Source organism: Nerophis ophidion, linkage group LG02 (genome assembly GCF_033978795.1).
Source record: "Nerophis ophidion isolate RoL-2023_Sa linkage group LG02, RoL_Noph_v1.0, whole genome shotgun sequence".
NCBI lineage: Eukaryota > Metazoa > Chordata > Actinopteri > Syngnathiformes > Syngnathidae > Nerophis > Nerophis ophidion.
In genome coordinates this window covers 67,263,801-67,289,921 of record NC_084612.1, presented here as the reverse complement: position 1 = coordinate 67,289,921, position 26,121 = coordinate 67,263,801, and the positions used below count along the sequence as shown (strand labels likewise).

Genomic DNA, 26,121 nt, shown 5'->3' with positions numbered 1-26,121 from the left:
CTCAGCCAAAAATTTTCCCGACTCCTGTTTTAGGTGGTGGGGGAAATACTGCAAATTTTAGTTTTACTGTAAAAACCAAATTTGTCTTTGACAAAAAAGGCTTTTTTTTTTTTTTACTTTATATCAACCTGAAGTTGATATTGAGATTTAGTGTTAACGTTAAATAAAAAAATAAAAAAAATAAAATGATAATTTGACTTGTTTTTTATATTTTAATGACTGAGACCCTGTATGGTCCCCGGGAGCCCTTAAAATTAATATATATATATATATATATATATATATATATATATATATATATATATATATTGAATAAAAGATTCCATATATTTTGTTATGGTTTGAAAATGAAAAATATCAATATAGCCACTGCATGGTTTAATTTTCCGTGTGTGGCCCTCAGTGGAAAAAGTTTGGACACCCCTGCCTTAAGGGAAGCCTGGTACTTGCTGCAGTTGAGCAAATAAACACCCATCTGACACTATTACATGAAATACTTGTACCTGTTGTGTATATAAAAATGAGCTTTATAACATGTTTACGTTGAAAAAAGGCCCAAAAATGGTCATTTCTCTCCGCCACCATTCCACACAGACGTGATCAAACAACGCTATCCAAAAAGAAAAATGTAGAAATATATTGTTTAAAACAAAAAAAAAACGATATATACACATTACCTCTTTGAAATGAAGTGTTTCGAGAGAAATGAGTCGCGCCGGTGGTGGTAGAGTTGGGGAGAGTCCCTTCGCGGAGACAAGTAAAGTAAACTCACTGAAAGGAAACACTGTGGGAGACAAAAAGCATTTTCTGAAGTTTCTATTTCTCTTCCCATCAGCAGACAAACCAGCCATCACATCACAACCCAGAACGAACAGACGGCGAGTGTGCAACGTAGCCCGACAACATCGATAACATCACAAAACACATCATCACGCCGCTCCACCGAGGTCTTTATATTCATTAATGCTGGCCTTTTGGCGTGGAGCACAACACATACAATGAGTTTTTATTTTTTATTTTTTTAAGCTTTAGAGAGCAACATCTTAAAGGCCTACTGAAATGAGATGTTCTTATTTAAACGGGGATAGCAGGTCCATTCTATGTGTCATACTCAGAGGTGGGTAGTAACGCGCTACATTTACTCTGTTACATCTACTTGAGTAACTTTTGGGATAAATTGTACTTCTAAGAGTAGTTTTTATGCAACATACTTTTACTTGAGTATATTTATAGAGAAGAAACGCTACTTTTACTCCGTTCCATTTATCAAGATTCAGCTCGCTACTCGCTACTTTTTTTATCGATCTATTAATGTTTGTTTTTGTTTTTCAAAGTAGGATGTATGCATGCCTGCGTTTCACCAATCACATGCAGTCACTAGGGACGTTGGACCAATCAAACAGAGCCAGGCGGTCACATGACCGTCACACGTAAAACCTGACTTAAACACTTATTGGGGTGTTACCATTTAGTGGTCAATTGTACGGAATATGTACTGTACTGTGCAATCTACTAATACAAGTTTCAATCAATCAATCAAAAGTGTAAAGGAAAAAAAAACACTTTTTATTTCAACCGTACTTCCCGTCAAAAGCCTAAAGACTGATCGCACAGTTCCTGTCTTCACAATAAAAGTGCCGCTCCATCGCGCCTGCGCTAACAAAATAAGAGTCTCCGAAAGCCAGCGCAAACAAGCTAGCAAGCTACGGAGTTTGCCGCCAATGTATTTCTTGTAAAGTGTACAAAAACCAATATGGAAGCTGGACTAATACAATGCCAAAAACCAACGACTTTCATGTGGTATTAGACAGAAAAGAGGAACGTTTTGTCTGATACGACAAACCGTGGACGTTATCAGCAATACTGTCTGATTCCAGTCAATGCAAGTCATCAGAATCAGGTAATACACCAACTTATATTCTTGTCTTCATGAAAGATAGGAATCTATGTGTTAAACATGCATGTATATTCATTAAAACACCTTTAACATGTCAACAAAAACGGCAAAATAAATAAATATAAATTATTCATCCATCCATCCATCATCTTCCGCTTATCCGAGGTCGGGTCGCGGGGGCAACAGCCTAAGCAGGGAAACCCAGACTTCCCTCTCCCCAGCCACTTCGTCTAGCTCTTCCCGGGGGATCCCGAGGCGTTCCCAGGCCAGCCGGGAGACATAGTCTTCCCAACGTGTCCTTGGTCTTACCCGTGGCCTCCTACCGGTTGGACGTGCCCTAAACACCTCCCTAGGGAGACGTTCGGGTGGCATCCTGACCAGATGCCCGAACCACCTCATCTGGCTCCTCTCGATGTGGAGGAGCAGCGGCTTTACTTTGAGTGGCAGAGCTTCTCACCCTATCTAAATATAAATTATATACTGTATATATATATAAATGTCGAGCGGAAGGCGGGGTACACCCTGGCTGAGATAGGCACCAGCGCCCCCTGCCACCCCAAAAGGGAATAAGAGGTAGAAAATGGATGGATGGAACGATATATAAATGTATGTGTGTGTGTGTATGTATATATATATTTATATATATATGTATATATATATGTATATGAGGTAGATCACCTCGACTTGGTCATTTATTGAGTAATTGATTAACGTTGAAAAACTTATTGGGGTGTTACCATTTAGTGGAATTATATTTTATACAGCGCTTTTCTCAAAGTGACTAAAAGCGCTTTACATAGTGAAACCCAATATCTAATTTTTACATTTAAACCAGTGTGGGTGCCACTGGGAGCAGGTGGGTAAAGTGTCTTGCCCAAGGACACAACGGCAGTGACTAGGATGGAAGAAACGGGGATTGAACCTGCAACCCTCAAGTTGCTGGCACGGCCGCTCTACCAACCGAGCTATACCACCCCACGTCAATTGTATGGAATTTGTACTGTACTGTGCAATATACTAATACAAGTATCAATCAATCAATCAATTAATGCCTACTGAGCCTATGGTGCTGTTAAGTTATTGTGGCTCAATGTGCATGATTTTTATTTTATTTTAATGTACTATTATTTAATATATATTATTGTTTTAGTTGCTTAAGAGATATTCCTGGCTCTGAATTTGCTCGTTGCTATTTTTATGTTTTTGTGCATTATTTGTTGCCGTAATCATCAAACGAACAGGTTACTCAGTACTTGAGTAGTTTTTTCACAACATACTTTTTACTTTTACTCGAGTAAATATTTGGGTGACTACTCCTTACTTTTACTTGAGTAATAAATCTCTAAAGTAACAGTACTCTTACTTGAGTACAATTTCTGGCTACTTTACCCACCTCTGGTCATACTTGATCATTTCGCGATTTTGCCATATTTTTGCTGAAAGGATTTAGTAGAGTACATCGACGATAAAATTCGCATTTTTTGGTGCTGATAAAAAAGCCTCGCCTTTACCAGAAGTCGCAGACGATGATGTCACAAGGGTGAGGGCTCCTCACGTCCTCACGTTGTTTTTAATGGCAGCCTCCAGCAGCAGGAGCTATTCGGGCCGAGAAAACGACAATTTCCCCTTTAATTTGAGCGAGGATGAAAGATTCGTGGATGATGATATTGATAGCGAAGGACTAGAAAAAAAAAATAATAATAAAATAAAAAGCGACGGCTCCGGGCGGCGGCAGTGTGAGTGTTTCAGATGTTGTTACGTTCCACGTAGTGGTGGTTTGTTGTTTGTGTTTCTTCTTCTTTCGTTTGAACAGGTCACACTCAACCACGACCTCTGCTGCCAATCAAGCGGTTTCTGTTCCCAGCTGTTCCTCATTTCACCTGGTGATCAACCAGCCAATCCCGGTCCACCATTCATCCTCCTGTGTTGCTTTAAATCACCTGCTCACCACTGGCCAGGGGGATTCTTTTTCTGACATGCTGTCTGGAGTTCTGAGAGACCCTGCTTTGTCTTTGGCAACACTTTTTTTCCTCTGCAGTTTTTTTTGGGACCTTTCAGCCTAGTCTTTGGAAAGGTTAGACAGAGGCCTCTATACATTACACACGTAGGATAAATATTTGTGTATAGAGACACCAGGCTTAGTGGTGACTGTCGCCCTTGTATGTTTGGGACGCCCTCTTTGGTTAGAGTAGTTAGGTAGGTTTTTGATCACATTACGCCTGTACTGGCTCACCTGCACTGGCTTCCTGTACACTTAAGATGTGACTTTAAGGTTTTACTACTTACATATAAAATACTACACGGTCTAGCTCCAGCCTTTCTTGCCGATTGTATTGTACCATATGTCCCGGCAAGAAATCTGCGTTCAAAAGACTCCGGCTTATTAGTGATTCCTAGAGCCCAAAAAAAGTCTGCGGGCTATAGAGCGTTTTCCGTTCGTGCTCCAGTACTCTGGAATGCCCTCCCGGTAACAGTTCGAGATGCTACCTCAGTAGAAGCATTTAAGTCTCACCTTAAAACTCATCTGTATACTCTAGCCTTTAAATAGACCTCCTTTTTAGACCAGTTGATCTGCCGCTTTTCTTTATCCTATGTCCCCCCCTCCCCTGTGGAGGGGGTCCGGTCCGATGACCATGGATGAAGTACTGGCTCTCCAGAGTCGAGAGCCAGGACGGATCGCTCGTCGGGACCCAGGATGGACCGCTCGCCTGTATCGCTGCTTATCCGCCTCCGCTTGAGATGGTCTCCTCTGGACGGGACTCTCGCTGCTGTCTTGGATCCGCTTGAACTGAACTCTCGCGGCTGTGTTGGAGCCACTATGGATTGAACTTTCACAGTATCATGTTAGACCCGCTCGTCATCCATTGCTTTCGGTCCCCTAGAGTGGGGGGGTTGCCCATATCTGAGGTCCTCTCCAAGGTTTCTCATAGTCATCATTGTCACTGGCGTCCCACTGGATGTGAATTTTCTCTTCCCACTGGGTGTGAGTTTTCCTTGCCCTTTTGTGGGTTCTTCCGAGGATGTTGTAGTCGTAATGATTTGTGCAGTCCTTTGAGACATTTGTAATTTGGGGCTATATAAATAAACATTGATTGATTGATTGATTGATTGATTTTGGTTTATGCTAATTAAATAGCTTTAGTTAGTTAGCTTACTTTTCTTTTCTAGAGGTGTATGTTTTGTTCATTTCTTTGACAGCACCAGTAGTCCCAAGCTAGGCTAGCGTTGTGTCCTTGTTGTACCCGCCCCACCACCTGGTCACTTTTCAATACACTAGTATCTGTTTTTTTATGTTGCGTTCCCCTATGATCCCTAGACTTCGAGCCATCTGGAACGTAACATAAATAATTAGACACATTTACTAGGATAATTCTGGAAGATCCCTTATCTGCTTATTGTTTTAATAGTGTTTTTGTGGTGAGTTGTTTGTCCGTTGCTTATTTTCTGTACTTTTTGGCACACCATATTTACTCTGTCTCTCATCCACAGTATGGAGCGCAGCTGGTGCAAAGCAGGAGCAAACACCTGAAATTGATTAGTGGGGTCTATTTAACCTGGGTGCTGACGCCATGCGAGCGCCGGAACTTTGTGTCTCACCACTTTGTGGGGCCGGCATAGCTCGGTTGGTAGAGCGGCCGTGCCAGCAACTTGAGGGTTGCAGGTTCGATTCCAGCTTCCGCCATCCTAGTCACTGCCGTTGTGTCCTTGGGCAAGACACTTTACCCACCTGCTCCCAGTGCCACCCACGCTGGTTTAACTGTAACTCAGATATTGGGTTTCACTATGTAAAGCGCTTTGAGTCAATAGAGAAAAGTGCTATATAAATATAATTCACTTCACTTCACCACCGTATTGCTCGCATGCGTACGCTACTTGGGCTCACTTGCAAACCTTTGTTTGACTCGTCCTCCTCGCCAGGTTTGATTGCATTTCTAGCCTTGTCTAGCTCTTTCAGTATGTTGCTGTTACTTCTTTCTAGAAGTGTTTTTTCTCCCTAGCCTCGTCTAGTGTTTTATGTTTATAATTAGCACTTTTGGTTTATTTTTTCCATATCGTATTTTCCTGGCTGTGTCCAGCGCTTTTGGTTAGTTTTTTGGTAGCAACTATTTCAGTTCGTTCATGGTGTGTTTTGTGCTCCACCATCGCCTTGTGTTATAAAGATATATTTGGCAACCTTACGTCCAAATAAAGACGAACTTTGTTTGCTACCATCTACGTCTCTGCATCCTTGGGGTCCATGCACTTCTACACCTAACAGTTTTAGTGAGATTGTAAAGACATACCTGGAGGTCGGGTGGGTGCGGTGAACACGCACTGTCTCAGAGAGAAGCCGAGAGCCAAGCTGCTTTTTAAACAGCTACTGCAGGAGGATGAATAATCCAATGATGTCTCCGGTAAGATATATATATCACAATTTTCCCATCCAAAAACATGCTGGTTGACGTAGAGCGGGGGTGCCCACACTTTTTCTGCAGGCGAGCTACTTTTCAATTGACCAACTCGAGGGGATCTACCTCATTTATATATATCATTTATATTTATTTATTTATGAAAGAGACATTTTTGTAAACAAGTTAAATGTGTTTAATGATAATACAAGCATGTGTAACACATATAGATGTCTTTCTTTCACAAAGACAAGAATATAAGTTGGTGTATTACCTGATTCTGATGACTTGCATTGATTGGAATCAGACAGTAATGATGATAATGCCCATATTTTCAAATGGAGGAGAAAAAAAGTTGTCCTTTCTGTACAATACCACATGAAAGTGGTTGGTTTTTGGCATCTAATTCATCCAGCTTCCATACACTTTACAAGAAAAACATTGGCGGCAAATTCCGTAGCTTGCTTGATTGACATTCACGGCACCCGAGGGTCTTGTGAGATGACGCTGGCTGCTGCCAGTTCATTATTATGAAAAAATGACAGAGAGGAAGGCGAGAAACACTTTTTATTTCAACAGACTTTCGCGCCGTCCCTTCTGTCAAAACTCTAAAGGCCGACTGCACATTTCCTATCTTCACAATAAAAGCCCTGCTTCATGCTGCCTGCGCTAACAAAATAAGAGTCTCGGAAAGCTGGTGTGCATAAGTGATGTGCACGCCAGCTTTCTGAGGGATCGCTTGTGCACGGCAGTTTTCCGAGACTCTGTATTTAGTTAGCGCAGGCAGCATGAAGCAGGGCTTTTATTGTGAAGATAGGAAATGTGCAGTCGGCCTTTAGAGTTTTGACGGAAGGTACGGCGCGAGAGTCTGTTGAAATAAAAAGTGTTTCTCGCCTTCCTCTCGGTCATATTTTAATAATAATAATCTTGCAGCAGCCAGCGTCATCTCACAAGACCCTCCGGTACCGTGAATGTCATTTAAGTGACGTCTTGGTGAAGAGTGATGATCACTAATTTTTAGGTCTATTTCTTTTAAAAGCCTGGCTCGAGATCGACTGACACACCCCCCGCGGTCGACTGGTAGCTCGCGATCGACGTAATGGGCACCCCTGACGTGGAGAAACATGTTCGCTTGACCGCTCCGTGTTAAAAACAAAGAAACACCGGCTGTGTCTCGGTGCTAAAAGCGGCTGCAATCCACCGCTTTCCACCAACAGCATTGTTCTTTATAGTCTCCATTATTAATTGAACAAATTGCAAAAGATTCAGCAACACAGATGTCCAAATTACTGTGTAATTATGCGATGAAAAGAGACGACTTTTAGCCGTAAGTGGTGCTAAGCTAATATTTCCTGACAGTCCGTGACGTCACGCGCACACGTCATCGTTTCGCGACGTTTTCAACAGGATACCTCGCGGGAAATTTTAAATTGCAATTTAGTAAACTAAAAAGGCCGTATTGGCATGTGTTGCAATGTTAATATTTCATCATTGATATATAAACTATCAGACTGCGTGGTCGGTAGTAGTGGGTTTCAGTAGGCCTTTAAGTAGTAATGAGAGTGAGAAATGCAGAGCGTTTAAGTGAAAATCCTGATTAATTATGAATGATTAGAGGACTCTTAAAAGCTCGGGCTATGAAAAGGAAAGAAAGAAACGAGGCAAACAGAACCCGGAGAGTCCAGGATGCTTGGACAGATACCAGATGTGAAATTGTAAATGAACCTTAAGCACGCAGGTGAGTGTGCATGATGTCGAAATAATCGCTTGTGACTGAACGCAGGTCATGCTGATTATGTCCATCCATCCATCTTCTTCCGCTTATCCGAGGTCGGGTCGCGGGGGCAGCAGCCTAAGCAGCATACTTGCCAACCATGAGACCTCCGATTTCGTGAGGCGGGGGGCGTGGTTAAGAGGGGTGGCGTATAATTCACCAACTCGAGTATTTAATATATATTTCATATATACATATATATATATATATATATATATATATATATATATATATATATATATGTATGAAATACTTGACTTTAAGTGAATTCTAGCTATATATATTTATTTTATTAGGGCTATTAGGGTGAATTAGGGCTATATAAATAAACGTTGATTGATTATATATAAATAAAATAAATAGTTGAATTTGCATGTTCTCTCCGTGACTGCCTGGGGTTCTACTCCGGCTTCCTCCCACCTCCAAAGACATGCACCTGGGGATAGGCCCCTCCCACCTCCAAAGACATGCACCTGGGGATAGGCCCCTCCCACCTCCAAAGACATGCACCTGGGGATAGGTTGATTGGCAACACTAAATGGTCCCTAGTGTGTGAATGTTGTCTGTCTATCTGTGTTGGCCCTGCGATGAGGTGGCGACTTGTCCAGGGTGTACCCCGCCTTCCGCCCGATTGTAGCTGAGATAGGCGCCAGCGCCCCCCGCCACACCAAAAGGGAATAAGCGGTACAAAATGGATGGATGGATGGATTTCAGACGCCACCTATCAAATACACAGTACTAAAAACACAGTTGTTCTACTAACTGTACTGTGCATGCTGGTTACTAAAAAAACAACACTTACCTTTTACTATTTGAGTAACCTTTGTTCTGCCATTTGCGTATCGGCGAGCAATCTCTGAATCCGGAAACATCCTTCACGGATTTGTTGTAGACATCCGCAAATGAGAATGGGATGTTGCTTCAAGCTATCAGCATAGCCATCTTTGTCTCAGCATGAGATACACCATCGGGTCTCCATTTTGCGAGGTGGGCCATAATACTGGGTTGTGAACGATGCTGCGTTGCAGACGCTTTGTGCTTTGCTGACTGACCGTTCATGGCTGAGTATATCCGTTCACCGTGTTCAATGGAGATTCCTTTTCTACAAAATTTACAGGCAACATACCCTTTCTCCTTCGAACGCACCTGGATAAACGGAAATTCTTGTTTCCATTCGTTTTGGAACTTGCAAGCGTATTTCTTCATTTTGCTCGTCGACGGCGTAATCTATTGGGTTGGAGTCAATAACCAGGCGACGTGATGAAGTTACGTCTCTTTACTGTGGGCTTCAGAACAGACTCCCTAATGCATGTTCCTTGACTGCACTTAAATGTAGAATATATTTACATTCTATTCTATGTACAGTAGATGGCAGTAGTGTCCTGTTTAAGAGGGTCACAACATTGAGTCAGGTTCTCATGCAGCTGGAGTGGGCGTGGCTTCCAGCTCCGTCTGAATTTCGGGATATTTTCGGGAGAAAATTTGTCCGGGGAGGTTTTCGGGAGAGCCGCTGAATTTCGGGAGTCTCCCGGGAAAATCCGGGAGGGTTGGCAAGTATGCTAAGCAGGGAAGCCCAGACTTTCCTCTCCCCGGCCACTTCGTCCAGCTCTTCCCGGGGGATCTCGAGGCGTTCCCAGGCCAGCCGGGAGACAGAGTCCTCCCAACGAGTTGTGGGTCTTCCCCCGCTGCCTCCTACCGGTCGGACGTGCCCTAAACACCTCCCTAGGTAGGGATTCGGGTGGCATCCTGACCAAATGCCCGAACCACCTCATCTTTCTCCTCTCAATGTGGAGAACCAGCGGCGGTACTTTGAGCTGCCCCCGGATGGCAGAGCTTCTCACCCTATCTCTAAGGCAGGGGTCTGCAACCTGCGGCTCCAGAGCCGCATGCGACTCTTTGACGCCGCCCTAGTGGCTCCCTGGAGCTTTTTAGAAAATGTATGAGAATATAAAAAGATTGGTGTAAAAAATATTTTTGTTTAAATAGGGTTTTCAGTAGGACAGCGTGACACAAACCTCCCTAATTGTTAGTAATCCCACTGTTTATATTAAACATGATTCTCTGACAGCGCTGTTTTGTCCTACTAATTTTGGCGGTCCTTGAACTCACCGTAGTTTGTTTACATGTATAACATTATTCAACGATGCCAGAGAAAATGTGACGATTGCGTGGCATCGTGATGCGGGTTCATTCTCTCGAGGATGCAGTCAGGCTCGGACACAGCGTGAAGGTAAGAAATACTGATTTATTTCAAATTAAAACAGACTATGAACATAAAAACGTGCACAAGGCACAGAAGGCAAAACAAAACTACTAGCATGGGAGCTAGAGGAGGTAAGGCTTAGCGCGGAAGCTAGCAAGTACAGATCTGGAAACAGAGTCGTCACTGTTGTGAAACACAAACTACGAAGCAAGGCGGAATGAACGGAAACGGCAGGCTTAAATAATGACAGCAATCAGAAAACAAGTGCGCGTAAAAAGCAAGGAGCAGGTGAAACTAATGTGTAACCATGGCGACAGAATAAACAAGGAAGTACAACCAGGAACTAAGTCAAACATTAACCGAACATAATACAAAAAGACACAAAACCTAAAACATAATATAATCCGGGCAGCGGATCATAACAGAAAAACAATTAATGCCACTCATTCTTTGTCTCGTTTTGTCCATCAACCTTTTTTATGCTTCGTTGATGTTATTGACTTGTGTTGAATGCTTATCAAGCATATTTGGTCAGTGCATGACTGCAAGATAATCGATGTTAAGATGCTATCTAGGCTAGCTGTATGTACATATTGCATCATTATGCCTCACTTTTGTGCGTTTTTTTGGTTTGTTTTGGATTCTTCCGATTCTTAGTTTGTGCACCTCCTTGTTTAGTCTGTCTCCATGGTTACCTCATTTGTTCCACCTGCACTGGCTGTTTATGATTATTGTTTCTGTATTTAAAGCTGCCTCCTCCCTTTGTTCGGTCTGGGTTCGTCACTTGCTTTATGCGACGCTCACGTTTTTTGATTCTCTAGTCCTTTTTGACTTTCTAAGTCCCGTCTTAGCTTTCAAGCGCTCGACACGCGCCGTTTGGACTTTTACTCAGTGCTAAGTGTTAGCCTAGCTCCCCGTGCGTTCAACCTGTCTTTCGTTGGTCTTTTTGTACCAGTGTTATTTTATTTTTTGTATTAAAACCCGCTCTTACCTGCAATCCTGCCTGTCTGGTCCCACTGCATCTGGGGGTGACATCTCCGCGCATCACAATGCGCTTCGAACGTGACACAAGTAGTGATGTTCAAAGACAAGAAGGTTGCATGAAAATGTATTAAAACATGTATGTTTTCACCAATGAAAGTGATCTGATGCGATTATTTTGACAGCTCTTTAACCCTGACTGTTTGTCCATCAGCCTTTACATGCAAAACACCCCGGGAGGTGTTAAATGTGCAAGGGTCGGCAACGATTTAGCTTTTGAATCAAATCCTCCACCCCAGATATGGACCTATCAATGAGCTTTGGCATAATTTGTGTGATGTGGGCTCAAAAGGTTATTTCAGCTGTGTGAATGTAGTGCGAGGCCTATTTTCTTTAGAGCGCTTCAAGTGAGTGCATTGAAGGTGCAACAGCAGCATCTGCTGGCCATTTATAGTAGTACAGGGTTTCCTGAGTCGTTGTAGAACCTTAGAAATCATCTGGTAAGCAAAACAAAAATATTAGCTATGGAAATGGTTTTCAAATGATTATTACATGTCTTTAATACATGTCTATAACATTTTTAAATGTTTCAATTTAACTGGCTACTATGTAGGCACAGCAACTGTTTGAAAAAAAAAAAAAAGATCACATAACAAATATGACGACCTATAGGTTTATGCAATGTTCATCAATCATCCATCTATCCATTTTCTACCACTTGTCCCTTTAGAGGTGGTGGGGGCGCTGGAGCCTATCTCAGCTGCATTCGGGCGGAAGGCGGGGTACACCCCGGACAAGTCTCCACGTCATTGCAGGGCTAACACAGATAGACAGACAACATTCACACTCACATTCACACACTAGGGCCAATTTAGTTTTGCCAATCATCCATCCATTTTATACCGCTTGTCCCTTTTGGGGTCACGGGGGGCGGTGGAGCCTATCTCAGCTGCATTCCGGCGAAAGGTGGGGTACAGCCCGGACAAGTCGCCACCTCATCGCAGGGCCAACACAGATAGACAGACAACATTCACACTCACATTCACACACTAGGGCCAATTTAGTGTTGCCAATCAACCTATTAAACATCAATAAACATTATTAAATTGTGAGATCAACTCTTTAACTTGGTAAATATAATAAAAACAATGTTTTTGGTAATTATTTTAATAAATAAATAGATGTTAAATACATTAAGGGATAGCAATAAATATTAACAAAACAAATACAATAATAAATGAAATGTAGGTCTAAGTGAGACCTACATAGAGGGTTTTTTTCCATGTCTCTACGACATTCCTACTGGAAGTTACAAGCCGTTTTGTCTGTGTTTTCTTCCTAGGACCAGTTTTGTCTGTGTTTTGTTGCGCTAGACCGCAATTTTGAGTTTTGGGTTGTTGTTTTTTTATTAGATCGCAATTTTCGCCAGCCCTGATGTGTGTGTCCAGTTTGGTGAGTTTTGAAGCATTTTAAGGGGGTCAAATTACAGCTCAAAGAGGCAAAAATTACATTATTTTAGGAAACTTTAGTTTCGAAGGGTTTTTTGCCAAATTCCTGTTGATTTTTGTTGAAGGAGGTCAGTGTATGAAATCTAGGTCTAAGCCAGACCTACAAAGAGGTTTCATGTCCCTACGACATTCCCAGGGGAAGTTACAAGCAGTTTTGTCTGTGTTTTTTCCTAGGGAGCGCTAGAGCGCAATTTAGAATTTTGGCAATTGTTGCCAGTCCTGATGTGTGTGTAAAATTTGGTGAGTTTTGAAGCATGTTAAGGGGGTCAAATTACAGCTCAAAGAGGCGGCGGTATAATTATAATAATAAAACCTTAGAAATACAATAAGGTCCTCTATCCCAAAGGGACATTCGGTCCCTAATAAAACGTAGATTTAGTAATTAAATGTTATATATAATAATTGATTAATTGCAAATTAAATACAGGTTAATGTGTAATGTTCAACCGGAGTAATTTTTGTAAATATACTTGGATTCTATAATGCAGGGGTCACCAACACGGTGCCCGCGGGCACCAAGTAGCCCGTAAGGACCAGATGAGTCGCCCGCTGGCCTGTTCTAAAAATAGCTCAAATAGCAGCACTTACCACTGAGCTCCCTCTATTTTTTTTATTTTTTTTATTTACTAGCAAGCTGGTCTCGCTTTGCTCAACATTTTTAATTCTAAGAGAGACAAAACTCAAATGGAATTTGAAAATCCAAGAAAATATTTTAAAGACTTGGTCTTCACTTGTTTAAATAAATGTATTTATTTTTTTTACTTCGCTTCTTACAACTTTTAGAAAGACAATTTTAGAGAAAAAATACAACCTTAAAAATGATTTTAGGATTTTTAAACACGTATACCTTTTTACCTTTTAAATTCCTTCCTCTTCTTTCCTGACAATTTAAATCAGTGTTCAAGTAAACTTATTTTTTTATTGTGAGGAATAATAAATACGTTTCAATTTAGTTCTTTATTTTAGCTTCTGTTTTATCGATGAAGAATATTTGTGAAATATTTCTTCAAACTTATTATGATTAAAATTCAAAAAAAATATTCTGGCAAATGTAGAAAATCTGTAGAATCAAATTTAAATCTTATTTCAAAGTCTTTTGAATTTCTTTTAAAATTTTTGTTCCGGAAAATCTAGAAGAAAAAATTATTTGTCTTTGTTAGACATATGGTTTGGTCCAATTTGTTATATATTCCAACAGAGTGCAGATTGGATTTTAACCTATTTAAAACATGTCATCAAAATTCTTAAAATAATCTTAAATCAGGAAAAATGACAAATGATCTTCCATAAAAAAAAATTTTAATTTCTTTAAAAAGATTCGAATTAGTTAGTTTTTCTCTTCGTATTTTTCGGTTGAATTTGGATTTTTAAAGAGTCGAAATTGAAGATAAACTATGTTTCAAAATGTAATTTTCCTTTTTTTCGTGTTTTCTCTTCTTTTAAACCGTTCAATTAAGTGTTTTTTTCATCATTTATTCCCTACAAAAAACCTTCCGTAAAAGGAAAAAAAATGTACGACGGAATGACAGACATAAATACCCATTTTTAATAAATATAGATCATTTATTAAAGGTAAATTGAGCAAATTGGCTATTTCTGGCAATTTATTTAAGTGTTTATCAAACTGATAGCCCTTCGCATTAATCAGTACCCAAGAAGTAGCTCTTGGTTTCAAAAAGGTTGGTGACCCCTGTTGTAGTGCATTCATAAAAAATTGTATAAAGATAAACAAAAAACGGAGACCGGAAGTGGCGGTTTTTACCTACCTCGATTTCAAAATAAATGTCGTCTCCACTTCTGGTCACGTGACCCGCGTGTTTACAGACATCCGGGGGGAAAACATGGACGACTCCACTGGCAGTAATCCCCAATCTCACGGATTCACAGACAAACTGAAGTCTTGGCTCTCCTGGTCGTGGACGTACGTGTGCTTCGTGTGGTTCGGCATGGTCCTCATCATGATATACGTCCTGTGGAGCCCGCTTAAGCTGCAGGAAAGCCTGACTTCTGGTGAATGAATGCATCTGCTCGTTAGCTATTGTTAGCCTTCCGCTTGCTTCTGGTAGCTGCCAGCAATCAAAGACAAAGATGATTCTTTTGACACTAGGCTTGTTTTAACATTTGTTTCACTCCGTGCTCAGATTCGGCAACACACTTTTATAATGCAGCGAATGTTATTCTTATAGAGCAATATGTGTGGGTTGACACTGTACTGACACTGTACCATCCATCCGTTTTCTACCGCTTATTCCCCTTTGGGGTCGCTGGTGCCTATCTCAGCTACAATCAAGCGGAAGGTGGAGTACACCCTGGACAAGTCGCCACTGTACTGACATATTGTCATGTTATCACCAGCTTGATTATTGATTATTTTTCTTTTTTTTTATCTATAACGTAATAACAATCGCATTAAAGACAACTATTTCCCCTTTTTTTTCAGCATCACTCTTTTTGAACACACTGACTCCCAAATTCTACGTGGCTCTCACTGGGACGTCTTCCCTCATCTCTGGACTCATTCTTGTAAGTTGTCATCCAAATTTTTTCACGTTATTTGGAGTTATGGTATGGCATTAGGGCTGGGCGATATGGCCTTTTTTTTTTTTAAATATCTCGATATTTTTAGGCCATATCGCGATATACGATATATATCGCAATATTTTGCTTTGAATGAACACTTGATAGAATAGAATGTACTTTATTGATCCCTGGGGGAAATTCAGCACCACAGTTCGCTCACAATAAACAATAATAATAATAAATAATATATAACATCCATCCATTTTCTACCGCTTATTCCCTGTTGGGGTTGCGGGGGGCCCTGGCGCCTATCTCAGCTACATTCGGGCGGAAGCCCCGTACACCCTGGACAAGTCGCCACCTCATCGCAGGGCCAACACATATAGACAGACAACATTCATACTCACATTCACACTCTAGGGCCAATTTAGTGTTGCCAATCAACCTATCCCGAGGTGCATGTCTTTGGAAGTGGGAGGAAGCCGGAATACCCTGAGGGAACCCACGCATTCACGGGGGGAACATGCAAACTCCACATAGAAAGATCCCAAGCCTGGGATTGAACGCAGGACTGCAGGACCTTCGTATTGTGAGGCAGACGCACTAACCCCTCTGCCACCGTGAAGCCCAATATATAACATATATTATATATATAATATATGAATAATATAAATATATTCTACATTTAAGTGCATAGAAGGAACATACCTTACTTCCTTGAATAGCCGCCAGGGCGCTAATGAATTTAAAACCTCTTCTCACTCCTGCGCTTACCAAAGGCATGCGGTAAAAGTAAGCATGCGCTGATTATTTTAAAACCTCTTCTCACTCCGGCACTTACCAAAGGAATGCAGTAAAAAATTGAGTGTGATGTAAGCTTGGACCTTAAATCCTACTGACTAGCTCTTAATCTTCTTCCCTTTATGCGATTTCAAATTATCGGTATTGAAATCAGCTTCCTGCATTTTGAAAATGATGACAGGGGAAGTGTCACTCGTGACGTCACAAGTTTGACCAGGCAGCGCTAATTATTTTGCGAGGCGAGTTTGACCCGGCAGTAATTCAAGGCAGGCGCATACTATATGCCCTGCGACAATTCAAGGAAATACAGTATGCGTTATACAGTCTGATGGCTGTCGGTATGAAGGACCTCCTGTGTCGTTCCGTGTTGCATTTTGGGAGTCTGAGCCTTCCACTGAACGTGCTCATTCTCTCCGCAAAGTCCGAGTGTAGTGGGTGGGAGGTGTTGTCCATAATGCCTAGGAGTTTTGCTAGACTTCTCCTCTCTGACACCACCGCCAGAGAGTCCAGCTCCACTCCCACCACGTTACTGGCCTTCTCTACCAGCTTGTCCAGTCTGTTTGTGTCCCTCACTCTTAGCCCGTTTCCCCAGCAGGCCACGGCGTACAAGAAGGCGCCCACCACCACTGACTCGTAGAACATCTTCAACATCTTTTTACAGACGTTGAAGGTTCCTAGTAGAGATGCGCGGTTTGCGGTCTCATCCGCGGAGTTTATCCGCGGGTCGGGCGGGTGACATGACGAAAAAATAGATATCAATTAGATTCGGGCGGGTGGCGGTTGAACCATTCGAAAATATTTGATAAATATGGTTCTGGGATCGGTATCCTTTACCATTCAAAGAGCCATTTAGGACCCGGGTCACAAAGCGAAGAAGACAATAGGAGACGCAAACATTCTCTAGAATGACTGCCGGCAGTCACCCAGTTAATAAGTATTAGGGCGTGCTATGAAGCCATTGGCTTTGTCGCCTTTTATGCTTTTCAGTCCAGCAACATGTTGTGTGTGGCTTCTGCAGACTCACGCACACGACTGCAAGGCATACTGGGTGACACAGAGTACACTAATGGTTGTGATATAAACAATTTTAACACTCTTAGTAATATGCACCACACTGTGAACCCACACCAAACAAGAATGACAAACACATTTCGGGAGAACATCCTCCCAGTAACACAACATAAACGCAACAGAACAAATACCCAAAATCCTTTGCATCCACGACAATTCCTGACTATTTTATACACCCCGCTAGCAGCAAACCCCGTCACCCCGTGCGTCGGTAAGGTGGGCGGGGTTGGGGGCGCGTGGGTGTAAAATTATATTCAGGGGGTGTCACGGATGCAGAGGATTCTGGGTATTTGTTGTGTTGCGTTTATGTTGTATTACTGTGAGGATGTTCTTCCGAAATGTGTTTGTCATTCTTGTTTGGTGTGGCTTCACAGCGTGGCGCATATTAGTAAGAGTGTTAAAATTGTTTATATCACAACCGTCAGTGTACTCTGTATCACCCAGTATGCCTTTCAATCTTGTACGTGTGATTACGGGAGCTGCATACAACATGTTGCTGGACTATCAATCGGATTGTACATGTTGTTGAATGTGTTAAAGGCAATGGCTTCACAGCACGCCCTTATTCTTGTCATCAGGATGAAAACCATTGGAAATTCGCGAGAACATTAGCGGCTCCCATTATCTTCTTAACTCTGTGAAACGGGTTTAAATAGCTCTTTGAGTGGTAAAGGTGGCCGACCTCTGATGTATTTCAACGGGCGGGTGGTTGCAGTTCTGATAAAATGTTGGTTCGGGTGGACGGCGGGTGGATGACGAGTGGATGACGACTTTGGTAATGCGGTTGCGGATGATATAATTGCCTGTCCGCGCATCTCCTAGCCTCCTGAGGAAGTAGAGGCGGCTCTGTCCCTTCTTGTAGAGGGCCTCAGCGGGTTTTGACCAATTCAGCTTGTTGTCGATGTGTACACCGAGGTATTTATAATCCTCAACCATGTCCACATCCACCCCCCTGATGGAAACATGGGTCGCTGAAGTACTCCTCCTCCTTCCCAGGTCCACAACCAGCTCCTTGGTCTTCGTCACATTGAAATGGAGGTGGTTCTTTTCACACCATGTGACAAAGTCCTCCACCAGTGCCCTGTATTCCTCATCATCACCATCCTCAATACACCCCACTATCGCAGAGTCATCAGAAAACTTCTAAAGGTGGCAGGACTCTGATTGATAATGGAAATCGGTGGTGTAAATGGTGAAGAGGAAGGGAGAGAGGACTGTGTGCCCTGCGGGGCCCCGGTGTTGCTGACCAGCCTGTCAGACACACAGTCCTGCAGTCCATGCATGTAATTACAACAATATGATGATTCTATGTGTCTACATTAAAACATTCTCGTTCATTCTGCATTAATATATGCTACTTTTAACCTTAATGCAGTGATGGAAATCACAACTAAGTCAATTGACCAAAACCGTATTAATTAAACAGTTATTAAGCAGCGGCACAAACATTCATGTCATTTCAAAACAGAAAGTGCAAGATTGTCAGAGACATTTTAAAACAAGCTTTGAGTGCACTTTAGTGCATGATGTCGCTAGGATAACAAATTAAAACAACACCAAATTAAAGTGCTCTTTTTGTACAGAACGCCACTCCAATAGTTTAAAACAAATAAAGTGCACTTTGGTGCATGATGTCACACAAATATTTCAATAACTGTCAAAAAAAAATTAGCTGCATCATAGGAAATCAAATAGTTTGTCCTTCGCTATGTGGTAGGTTCCTGTGGACGTTATCTCCCTCTGTTGACTATTTTTTTCATACGGTGTTGATGTGGAAATGGTTGCCTCGACATTTTGGATGTTGAAATGCGGAGTACTTACTCTTCATTCTCTAGCAGCTAGAGTATGTTTAGAACTGTATATATATAGACATATTATTTGGATTTAATTTGTCAGGAAGACTAACGTAAAAAAAAGCTGCAAATGCTCGCTTCCGGACACAGTCTCACCCATCATTGGTAGCAAAGATGACACCTCACACTTCTCTGTATCAAACAAACGGAAGAAGTCCGGAGCTGAAGTCATAGATAATTTTCATAAGTGCTAAACTTACGATTAAAGTGGTGAAGTTGTAATTTAAAGGGGAACATTATCACAATTTCAAAAGGGTTAAAAACAATAAAAATCAGTTCCTAGTGGCTTGTTGTATTTTTTGAATTTTTTTTTCAAAATTTTACTGGTCTCGGAATATCCCTAAATAAAGCTTTAAAGTGCCTTATTTTCGCTATCTTCGAAACCACTATCCATTTCCCTGTGACGTCACACAGTGCTGCCAATGTAAACAAACAATGGGAATACCACAGCAAGATATAGCGACATTAGCTCGGATTCAAACTCGGATTTCAGCGACTTAAGCGATTAAACAGATTACGCATGTATTGAAACAGATGGCTGGAGTATGGAAGTATTGAAGAAGAAACTGAAGCTATTGAGCGAATAGCTATTGACGCTATTCACAGCCATAGCATGGCCGAATAGCTGCGTTAGCATCGCCGGTAAAATTTGCGGACCAAACAATCAGGACTTTCGCATCTTTTGACACTGGAGCAACTTAAATCCGTCGATTGGTAAGTTTTTTTTTTCGCATTAAATGTGGGTGGAAGGAAATGTAAAATAGTTGCAAATGCATCTGCAGGTTATCCATACATCTCTGTGCCATGTCTGCTTTAGCACCGCCGGTAAATAGCATGTTAGCATCGATTAGCGTAGCATGTTAGCATCGATTAGCTGGCAGTCAACATCAATAAAACTCACCTTTGTGATTTCGTTGACTATCGTTGCAAATGCATCTGCAGGTTATCCATACATTTCTGTGCCATGTCTGCTTTCGCATCGCCGGTAAAATGTAGAGACACTCCAGCACATTCAATGGGGGTTTGGCGGCATATTTCTTGCCAGTGGTGCAACTTGAATCCCTCCCTGTTAGTGTTGTTACACCCTCCGACAACACACCAACGAGGCATGACGTCTCTAAGGTTCCAAAAAATAGTCAAAAAAACGGAAAATAACAGAGCTGAGACTCGGTGTTTGTAATGTGTTGAAAATGAAAATGGTGGCTGTATTACCTCGGCGACGTCACATTCTGACGTCATCGCCTCCAGCGCTATAAACAGAAAGGCGTTTAATTCGCCAAAATTCACCCATTTAGAGTTCGGAAATCGGTTAAAAAAATATATGGTCTTTTTTCTGCACCATCAAGTTATATATTGACGCTTACATAGGTCTGGTGATAATGTTCCCCTTTAAAGCTCTTAAGGCCCAAGATGTTTGTTTATTTGTTTGGGCTTATTGGACCCTTATTAGAATAAGAACTAAAAATCATTTTTTGATATGATGTACTTAGTCCATAAGTAACAAATGTGTACTTCATGTTTAGTGACATGCTAATTCTTATTTTTACACTTTTTTTTTTTCCAAATTCCATTGTATGTTATACTCTTCTGATATCACCAGATTGCAGTATTAGTGTCCACATAAGCGGCCATAAGACCCCAATTGAGTAGTGTACACAATTTTGGAAATAAGAGCTGAAAGGTGCTGTCCACGCATGTTCCAACAATCCAGTTTCTACTGCTTGTTTCGCCCCCGGCCGCTGGAGCCTATCCCAGCTGCACTCAGCTGGACGGCCGGGTACACCCTGGACAAGTCTCCCCTCGGTAGTGGAATGTTGGGCTCTGAGGTCAAAGGGCTTAAAGGGGAACATTATCATAATTTCAAAAGGGTTAAAAAACAATAAAAATCAGTTCCCAGTGGCTTGTTGTATTTTTTGAAGTTTTTTTATAAATTTTACCGGTCCCGGAATATCCCTAAATAAAGCTTTAAAGTGCCTTATTTTCGCTATCTTCGAAACCACTATCCATTTCCCTGTGACGTCATACAGGGCTGCCAATACAAACAACATGGCGGTTACCACAGCAAGATATGGCGACATTAGCTTGGATTCAGACTCGGATTTCAGCGGCTTAAGCAATTCAACAGATTACGCATGTATTGAAACAGATGGTCGGAGTATGGAGGGAAATAGTGAAAACGAAATTGAAGAAGAAATTGAAGCTATTGAGCGAATAGCTATTGACGCTATTCGGCCATAGCATGGGTGTACCTAATGAAGTCGCCCATAGCATGGCTACCTTATTAGCATTGCCGGTAAAATGTGCAGACCAAACGATCAGGACTTTTGCATCTTGTGACACTGGAGCAACTTAAATCTGTCGATTGGTAAGTGTTTGTTTCGCATTAAATGTGGGTATCTAGTTTCAAATGTACATACAGCTAGCGTAAATAGCATGTTAGCATCGATTAGCGTAGCATGTTAGCCTCGATTAGCTGGCAGTCATGCCGTGACGAAATATGTCTGATTGTCACATAAGTCAACAACATCAACAAAACTCACCTTTGTGATTTTGTTCACTTAATCGTTGCAAATGCATCTGCAGGTTATCCATACATCTCTGTGCCATGTCTGTCTTAGCATCGCCGGTCAAATGTGAAGACACTTTGGTACATTCAATGGGGGTCTGGCGGCAGATTTCTTGCCAGTGGTGCAACTTGAATCCCTCCCTGTTAGTGTTGTTACACCCTCCGACAACACACCGACGAGGCATGATGTCTCCAAGGTTACAAAAAATTGTCGAAAAAACTGAAAATAACAGAGCTGAGGCCCGGTGTTTGTAATGTGAAAATGAATATGGCGGGTGTGTTACCTCGGTGACGTCACGTTCTGACGTCATCGGTAAAAGACCGATACACAGAAAGGCGTTTAATTTGCCAAAATTCACCCATCTAGAGTTCGGAAATCGGTTAAGAAAATACATGGTCTTTTTTCTGCAACATCAAGGTATATATTGACGCTTGCATAGGTTTGGTGATAACGTTCCCCTTTAAGAATCCCTGTTGTAAACAACATACAGTACAGGCCAAAAGTTTGGACACACCTTCTCCTCATTCAATGCGTTTTCATTATTTTCATGACTATTTACATTGTAGATTGTCACTGAAGGCATCAAAATTATGAATGAACATGTGGAGTTATGTACTTAACAAAAAAAGGTGAAATACATGAAAACATGTTTTGTATTCTAGTTTCTTCAAAATAGCCACCCTTTGGTCTGATTACTGCTTCGCACACTTTTGGCATTCTCTCGATGAGCTAACACCTGCAAGACTGTTGGAAAACCATTTCAGGCGAGTATCTCTTGAAGCTCATCGAGAGAATGCCAAGAGTGTGCAAAGTAGTAATCAGAGCAAAGGGTGGCTATTTTACTACCTCGATTAAACCCATGTCAGAGTGCCTTCTGCGTCCATGAGCCGAACCACACATGTGTCAGGCATACTGTACATGCACCGTTGAGGATGCCCAGCGAGATACATTATGGTCATCTACCCCCATGGATTTGTAGTATTAACAAAGTTTACTTTCTCATTGTTGACTTTAGTGTTGGCGCTAGGAATTTTCAAAATGGGGTCCCAGGTACCCCATCAAGTCATATAAATGGGGTCCCACAGTACATCTTTGGGGTCCCACTTTTGTAACCGTTTATGCATGCATTATCCTGTTATATCTCACATTCTGTGTTGCATTTTGGAAAACGGTTGTCATAAACGTTAGTTAATTCGTTAAAAAAAATAATACAAAAGCAAACAATTGTTTATGCAGCCCCCCCTCGCAACCCCCAAAGGGATAAGCGGTAGAAAATGGATGGATGAATGGATGTAAATGTATTCAGTTATGAACATTCATTCACTTTCTTCTTTCCTTCATAGATCTAAACTTTACTGATGCCGCCCCAAAATCAAAATTGTCTGGCTGACGTGGACCACTGACACATCTCAGCTCTGCATATTTTACTAGAATACCTTTATGGGCTTTACATATATCAAAATCCTGTATCTACTGTACTGTTTACTTGTTGAAATACCCCTTTTGGAGCAAATATCTACCCATACGACCATTTTGCTGCTGCCAAAAATTGAAGTGAAGGGTATTTCAACAAGTAAACAGTACGGTAGGTACGTGATTTTGATTTATGTAATCCCCATAAAGGTATTCTTGAAAAAAATGCAGCGATAAGATGTGTCAGTAGCAAAATATTGCTTGAAATCAATTTTTAGCAGCAACAAAGTAGTCGTTTGGGTCCCAGGGATGCCTGGACTTCCGGAAATGCACGTCCTTTCTGATTTTAATGCGTAAAAAAAAATTGCCTTAACGCCAACATTGTTGATCTCCCTATGGAAATGCAAAGAATATCCACATTTAATTTACTTTTTCTTGTCTATATTGCTCTTGTGGCAGATATTTGAGTGGTGGTACTTCCGGAAGTACGGGACTTCCTTCATAGAGCAAGTGTCAGTCAGCCACCTGCGCCCCCTGTTGGGTGGAGTGGAGAGCACATCTACCACGGGTCTCTTTTCCTCAGTCAACGGGGAGGCGGAGCCTAGACCCAGTGTGTCAGGTGAGGGGGAGACACAAATGAACCCCTAGTACCTTTTTTAATAATTGTCCTCAAATATTCATCCCCAGTAATATTATTGTTCTTCTCCACAGAGTGTAAAGTCTGGAGGAATCCGTTGAATCTGTTCAGAGGTGCAGAATACAACAGGTAAAGAAAGCATGTGAGCGAAGATGTTTGTTTTTTTGACTGCTAGTGTTTTACAGTGTAGCAAAGCATAATGATTTAAATTGTATCCATTATAAATGCTTTATTAGACGTAAAGGAACATTGAACAAATTGCCAACAACTGCCTAAAAGCTGATAAAGAAAAATCCAAGGAGAGTGGTACCCCATTTTTGTTAATAATCCCTCCCAAGAGGTCAGACGAAAACTGTATTAGTTTTTCCAGAACATATCAATCAATCAATCAATGTTTATTTATATAGCCCTAAATCACAAGTGTCTCAAAGGGCTGCACAAACCACGACGACATCCTTGGTAGGGCCCACATAAGGGCAAGGAAAAACTCACCCCAGTGGGACGTCGGTGAAAGTGACTATGAGAAACCTTGGAGAGGACCACATATGTGGGCCGAATGCAATGGATGTCGAGCGGATCTAACATGATACTGTGAAAGTCCAATCCATAGTGGATCTAACATAACCGTGAGAGTCCAGTCCAAAGTGGATTCAATATTGTAGCGAGAGTCCCGTCCAAAGTGGAGCCAGCAGGAAACCATCCCAAGCGGAGCCGGATCAGCAGCGCAGAGATGTCCCCAACCGATACACAGGCGAGCGGTCCATCCTGGGTCCCGACTCTGGACAGCCAGTACTTCATGGATGAAGTACTGGACCCCCTCCACAAGGGAGAGTGGGACATAGGAGAAAAAGAAAAGAAACGGCAGATCAACTGGTCTAAAAAGGGGGTCTAGTTAAAGGCTAGAGTATACAACTGAGTTTTAAGGTGAGATTTAAATGCTTCTACTGAGGTAGCATCTCGAACTGTTACCGGGAGGGCATTCCACAGTACTGGAACCCGAATGGAAAACGCTCTATAGCCCGCAGACTTTTTTTTTGCTCTGGGAATCACTAATAAGCCGGAGTTTTTTGATCGCAGATTTCTTGCCGGGACATATGGTACAATGCAATCGTATCGAAACATATAATTTATATCAAATGCATCCTTTTTGACAAAGAAAAAAAACTACCCAAAACACATTTTATTTTGTTTGTCCCATTTTTACCTCTGATACAAAACTGATTTTGGAGCCTTGAGTATTGACCAATACAGTATCAACACCAATCAATCGTACTTTGTGGTGTGGAATTTTAGAAAAGGCTTGATCAAGTGAAAATACTCAAACAGAGATGGTAGGTACCGTATTTTTCGGATTATAAGTCGCTCCGGAGTATACGTTGCACCGGCCGAAATTGCATAATAAAGAAGGAAAATAACATATATACGTCGCACTGGAGTATAAGTCGCATTTTTGGGGATAATTTATTCTATAAAATCCCACACCAAGAATAGACATTTAAAAGGCAATTTAAAATAAATAAAGAATAGTGAACAACAGGCTGAATAAGTGTACGTTATATGACGCATAAATAACCAACTGAGAAGGTACCTGGTATGTTAACGTAACATATTATGGTAAGCGTCATTCAAATAACAGGTGTACTGGAGAGGAGGCTACGCCGGATAGTCGAACCTCGGATTCAGGAGGAACAGTGTGGTTTTCGTCCTGGTCGTTGAACTGTGGACCAGCTCTATACTCTCGGCAGGGTTCTTGAGGGTGCATGGGAGTTTGCCCAACCAGTCTACATGTGCTTTGTGGACTTGGAGAAGGCATTCGACCGTGTCCCTCGGGAAGTCCCGTGGGGAGTGCTCAGAGAGTATGGGGTATCGGACTGTCTTATTGTGGCGGTCCGTTCCCTGTACGATCAGTGCCAGAGCTTGGTCCGCATTGCCGGCAGTAAGTCGAACACGTTTCCAGTGAGGGTTGGACTCCGCCAAGGCTGTCCTTTGTCACCGATTCTGTTCATAACTTTTATGGACAGAATTTCTAGGCGCAGTCAAGGCATTGAGGGGTTCCGGTTTGGTGACCAAAGGATTAGGTCTCTGCTTTTTGCAGATGATGTGGTCCTGATGGCTTCATCCGACCGGGATCTTCAGCTCTCACTGGATCGGTTCGCAGGCGAGTGTGAAGCGACCAGAATGAGAATCAGCACCTCTAAGTCCCAGTCCATGGTTCTCGCCCGGGAAAGGGTGGAATGCCATCTCCAGGTTGGGGAGGAGACCCTGCCCCAAGTGGAGGAGTTCAAGTACCTAGGAGTCTTGTTCACGAGTGGGTGAAGAGTGGCTCGTGAGATCGACAGGCGGATCGGTGCGGCGTCTTCAGTAATGCGGACGTTGTACCGATCCGTTGTGGTCAAGAAGGAGCTGAGCCGGAAGGCGAAGCTCTCAATTTGCCGGTCGATCTACGTTCCCATCCTCACCTATGGTCATGAGCTTTGGGTCATGACCGAAAGGATAAGATCACGGGTC

General features: G+C 42.0%; 1 protein-coding gene across 1 annotated transcript in view; it reads left to right on the top strand.

Moving 5' to 3' along the window:
* Positions 1–14,561: 14,561 nt before the first annotated feature.
* Positions 14,562–26,121, top strand: part of st7l (suppression of tumorigenicity 7 like) — a 78,107-nt gene continuing 66,547 nt past the window's right edge. The window contains exons 1-4 of the mRNA XM_061889318.1: positions 14,562–14,761; positions 15,192–15,274; positions 23,436–23,595; positions 23,688–23,742. Of these exons, the coding sequence (XP_061745302.1) occupies positions 14,593–14,761; positions 15,192–15,274; positions 23,436–23,595; positions 23,688–23,742 (467 nt within the window). The 5' untranslated portion in view covers positions 14,562–14,592. The remainder of the gene's footprint in view (positions 14,762–15,191; positions 15,275–23,435; positions 23,596–23,687; positions 23,743–26,121) is intronic.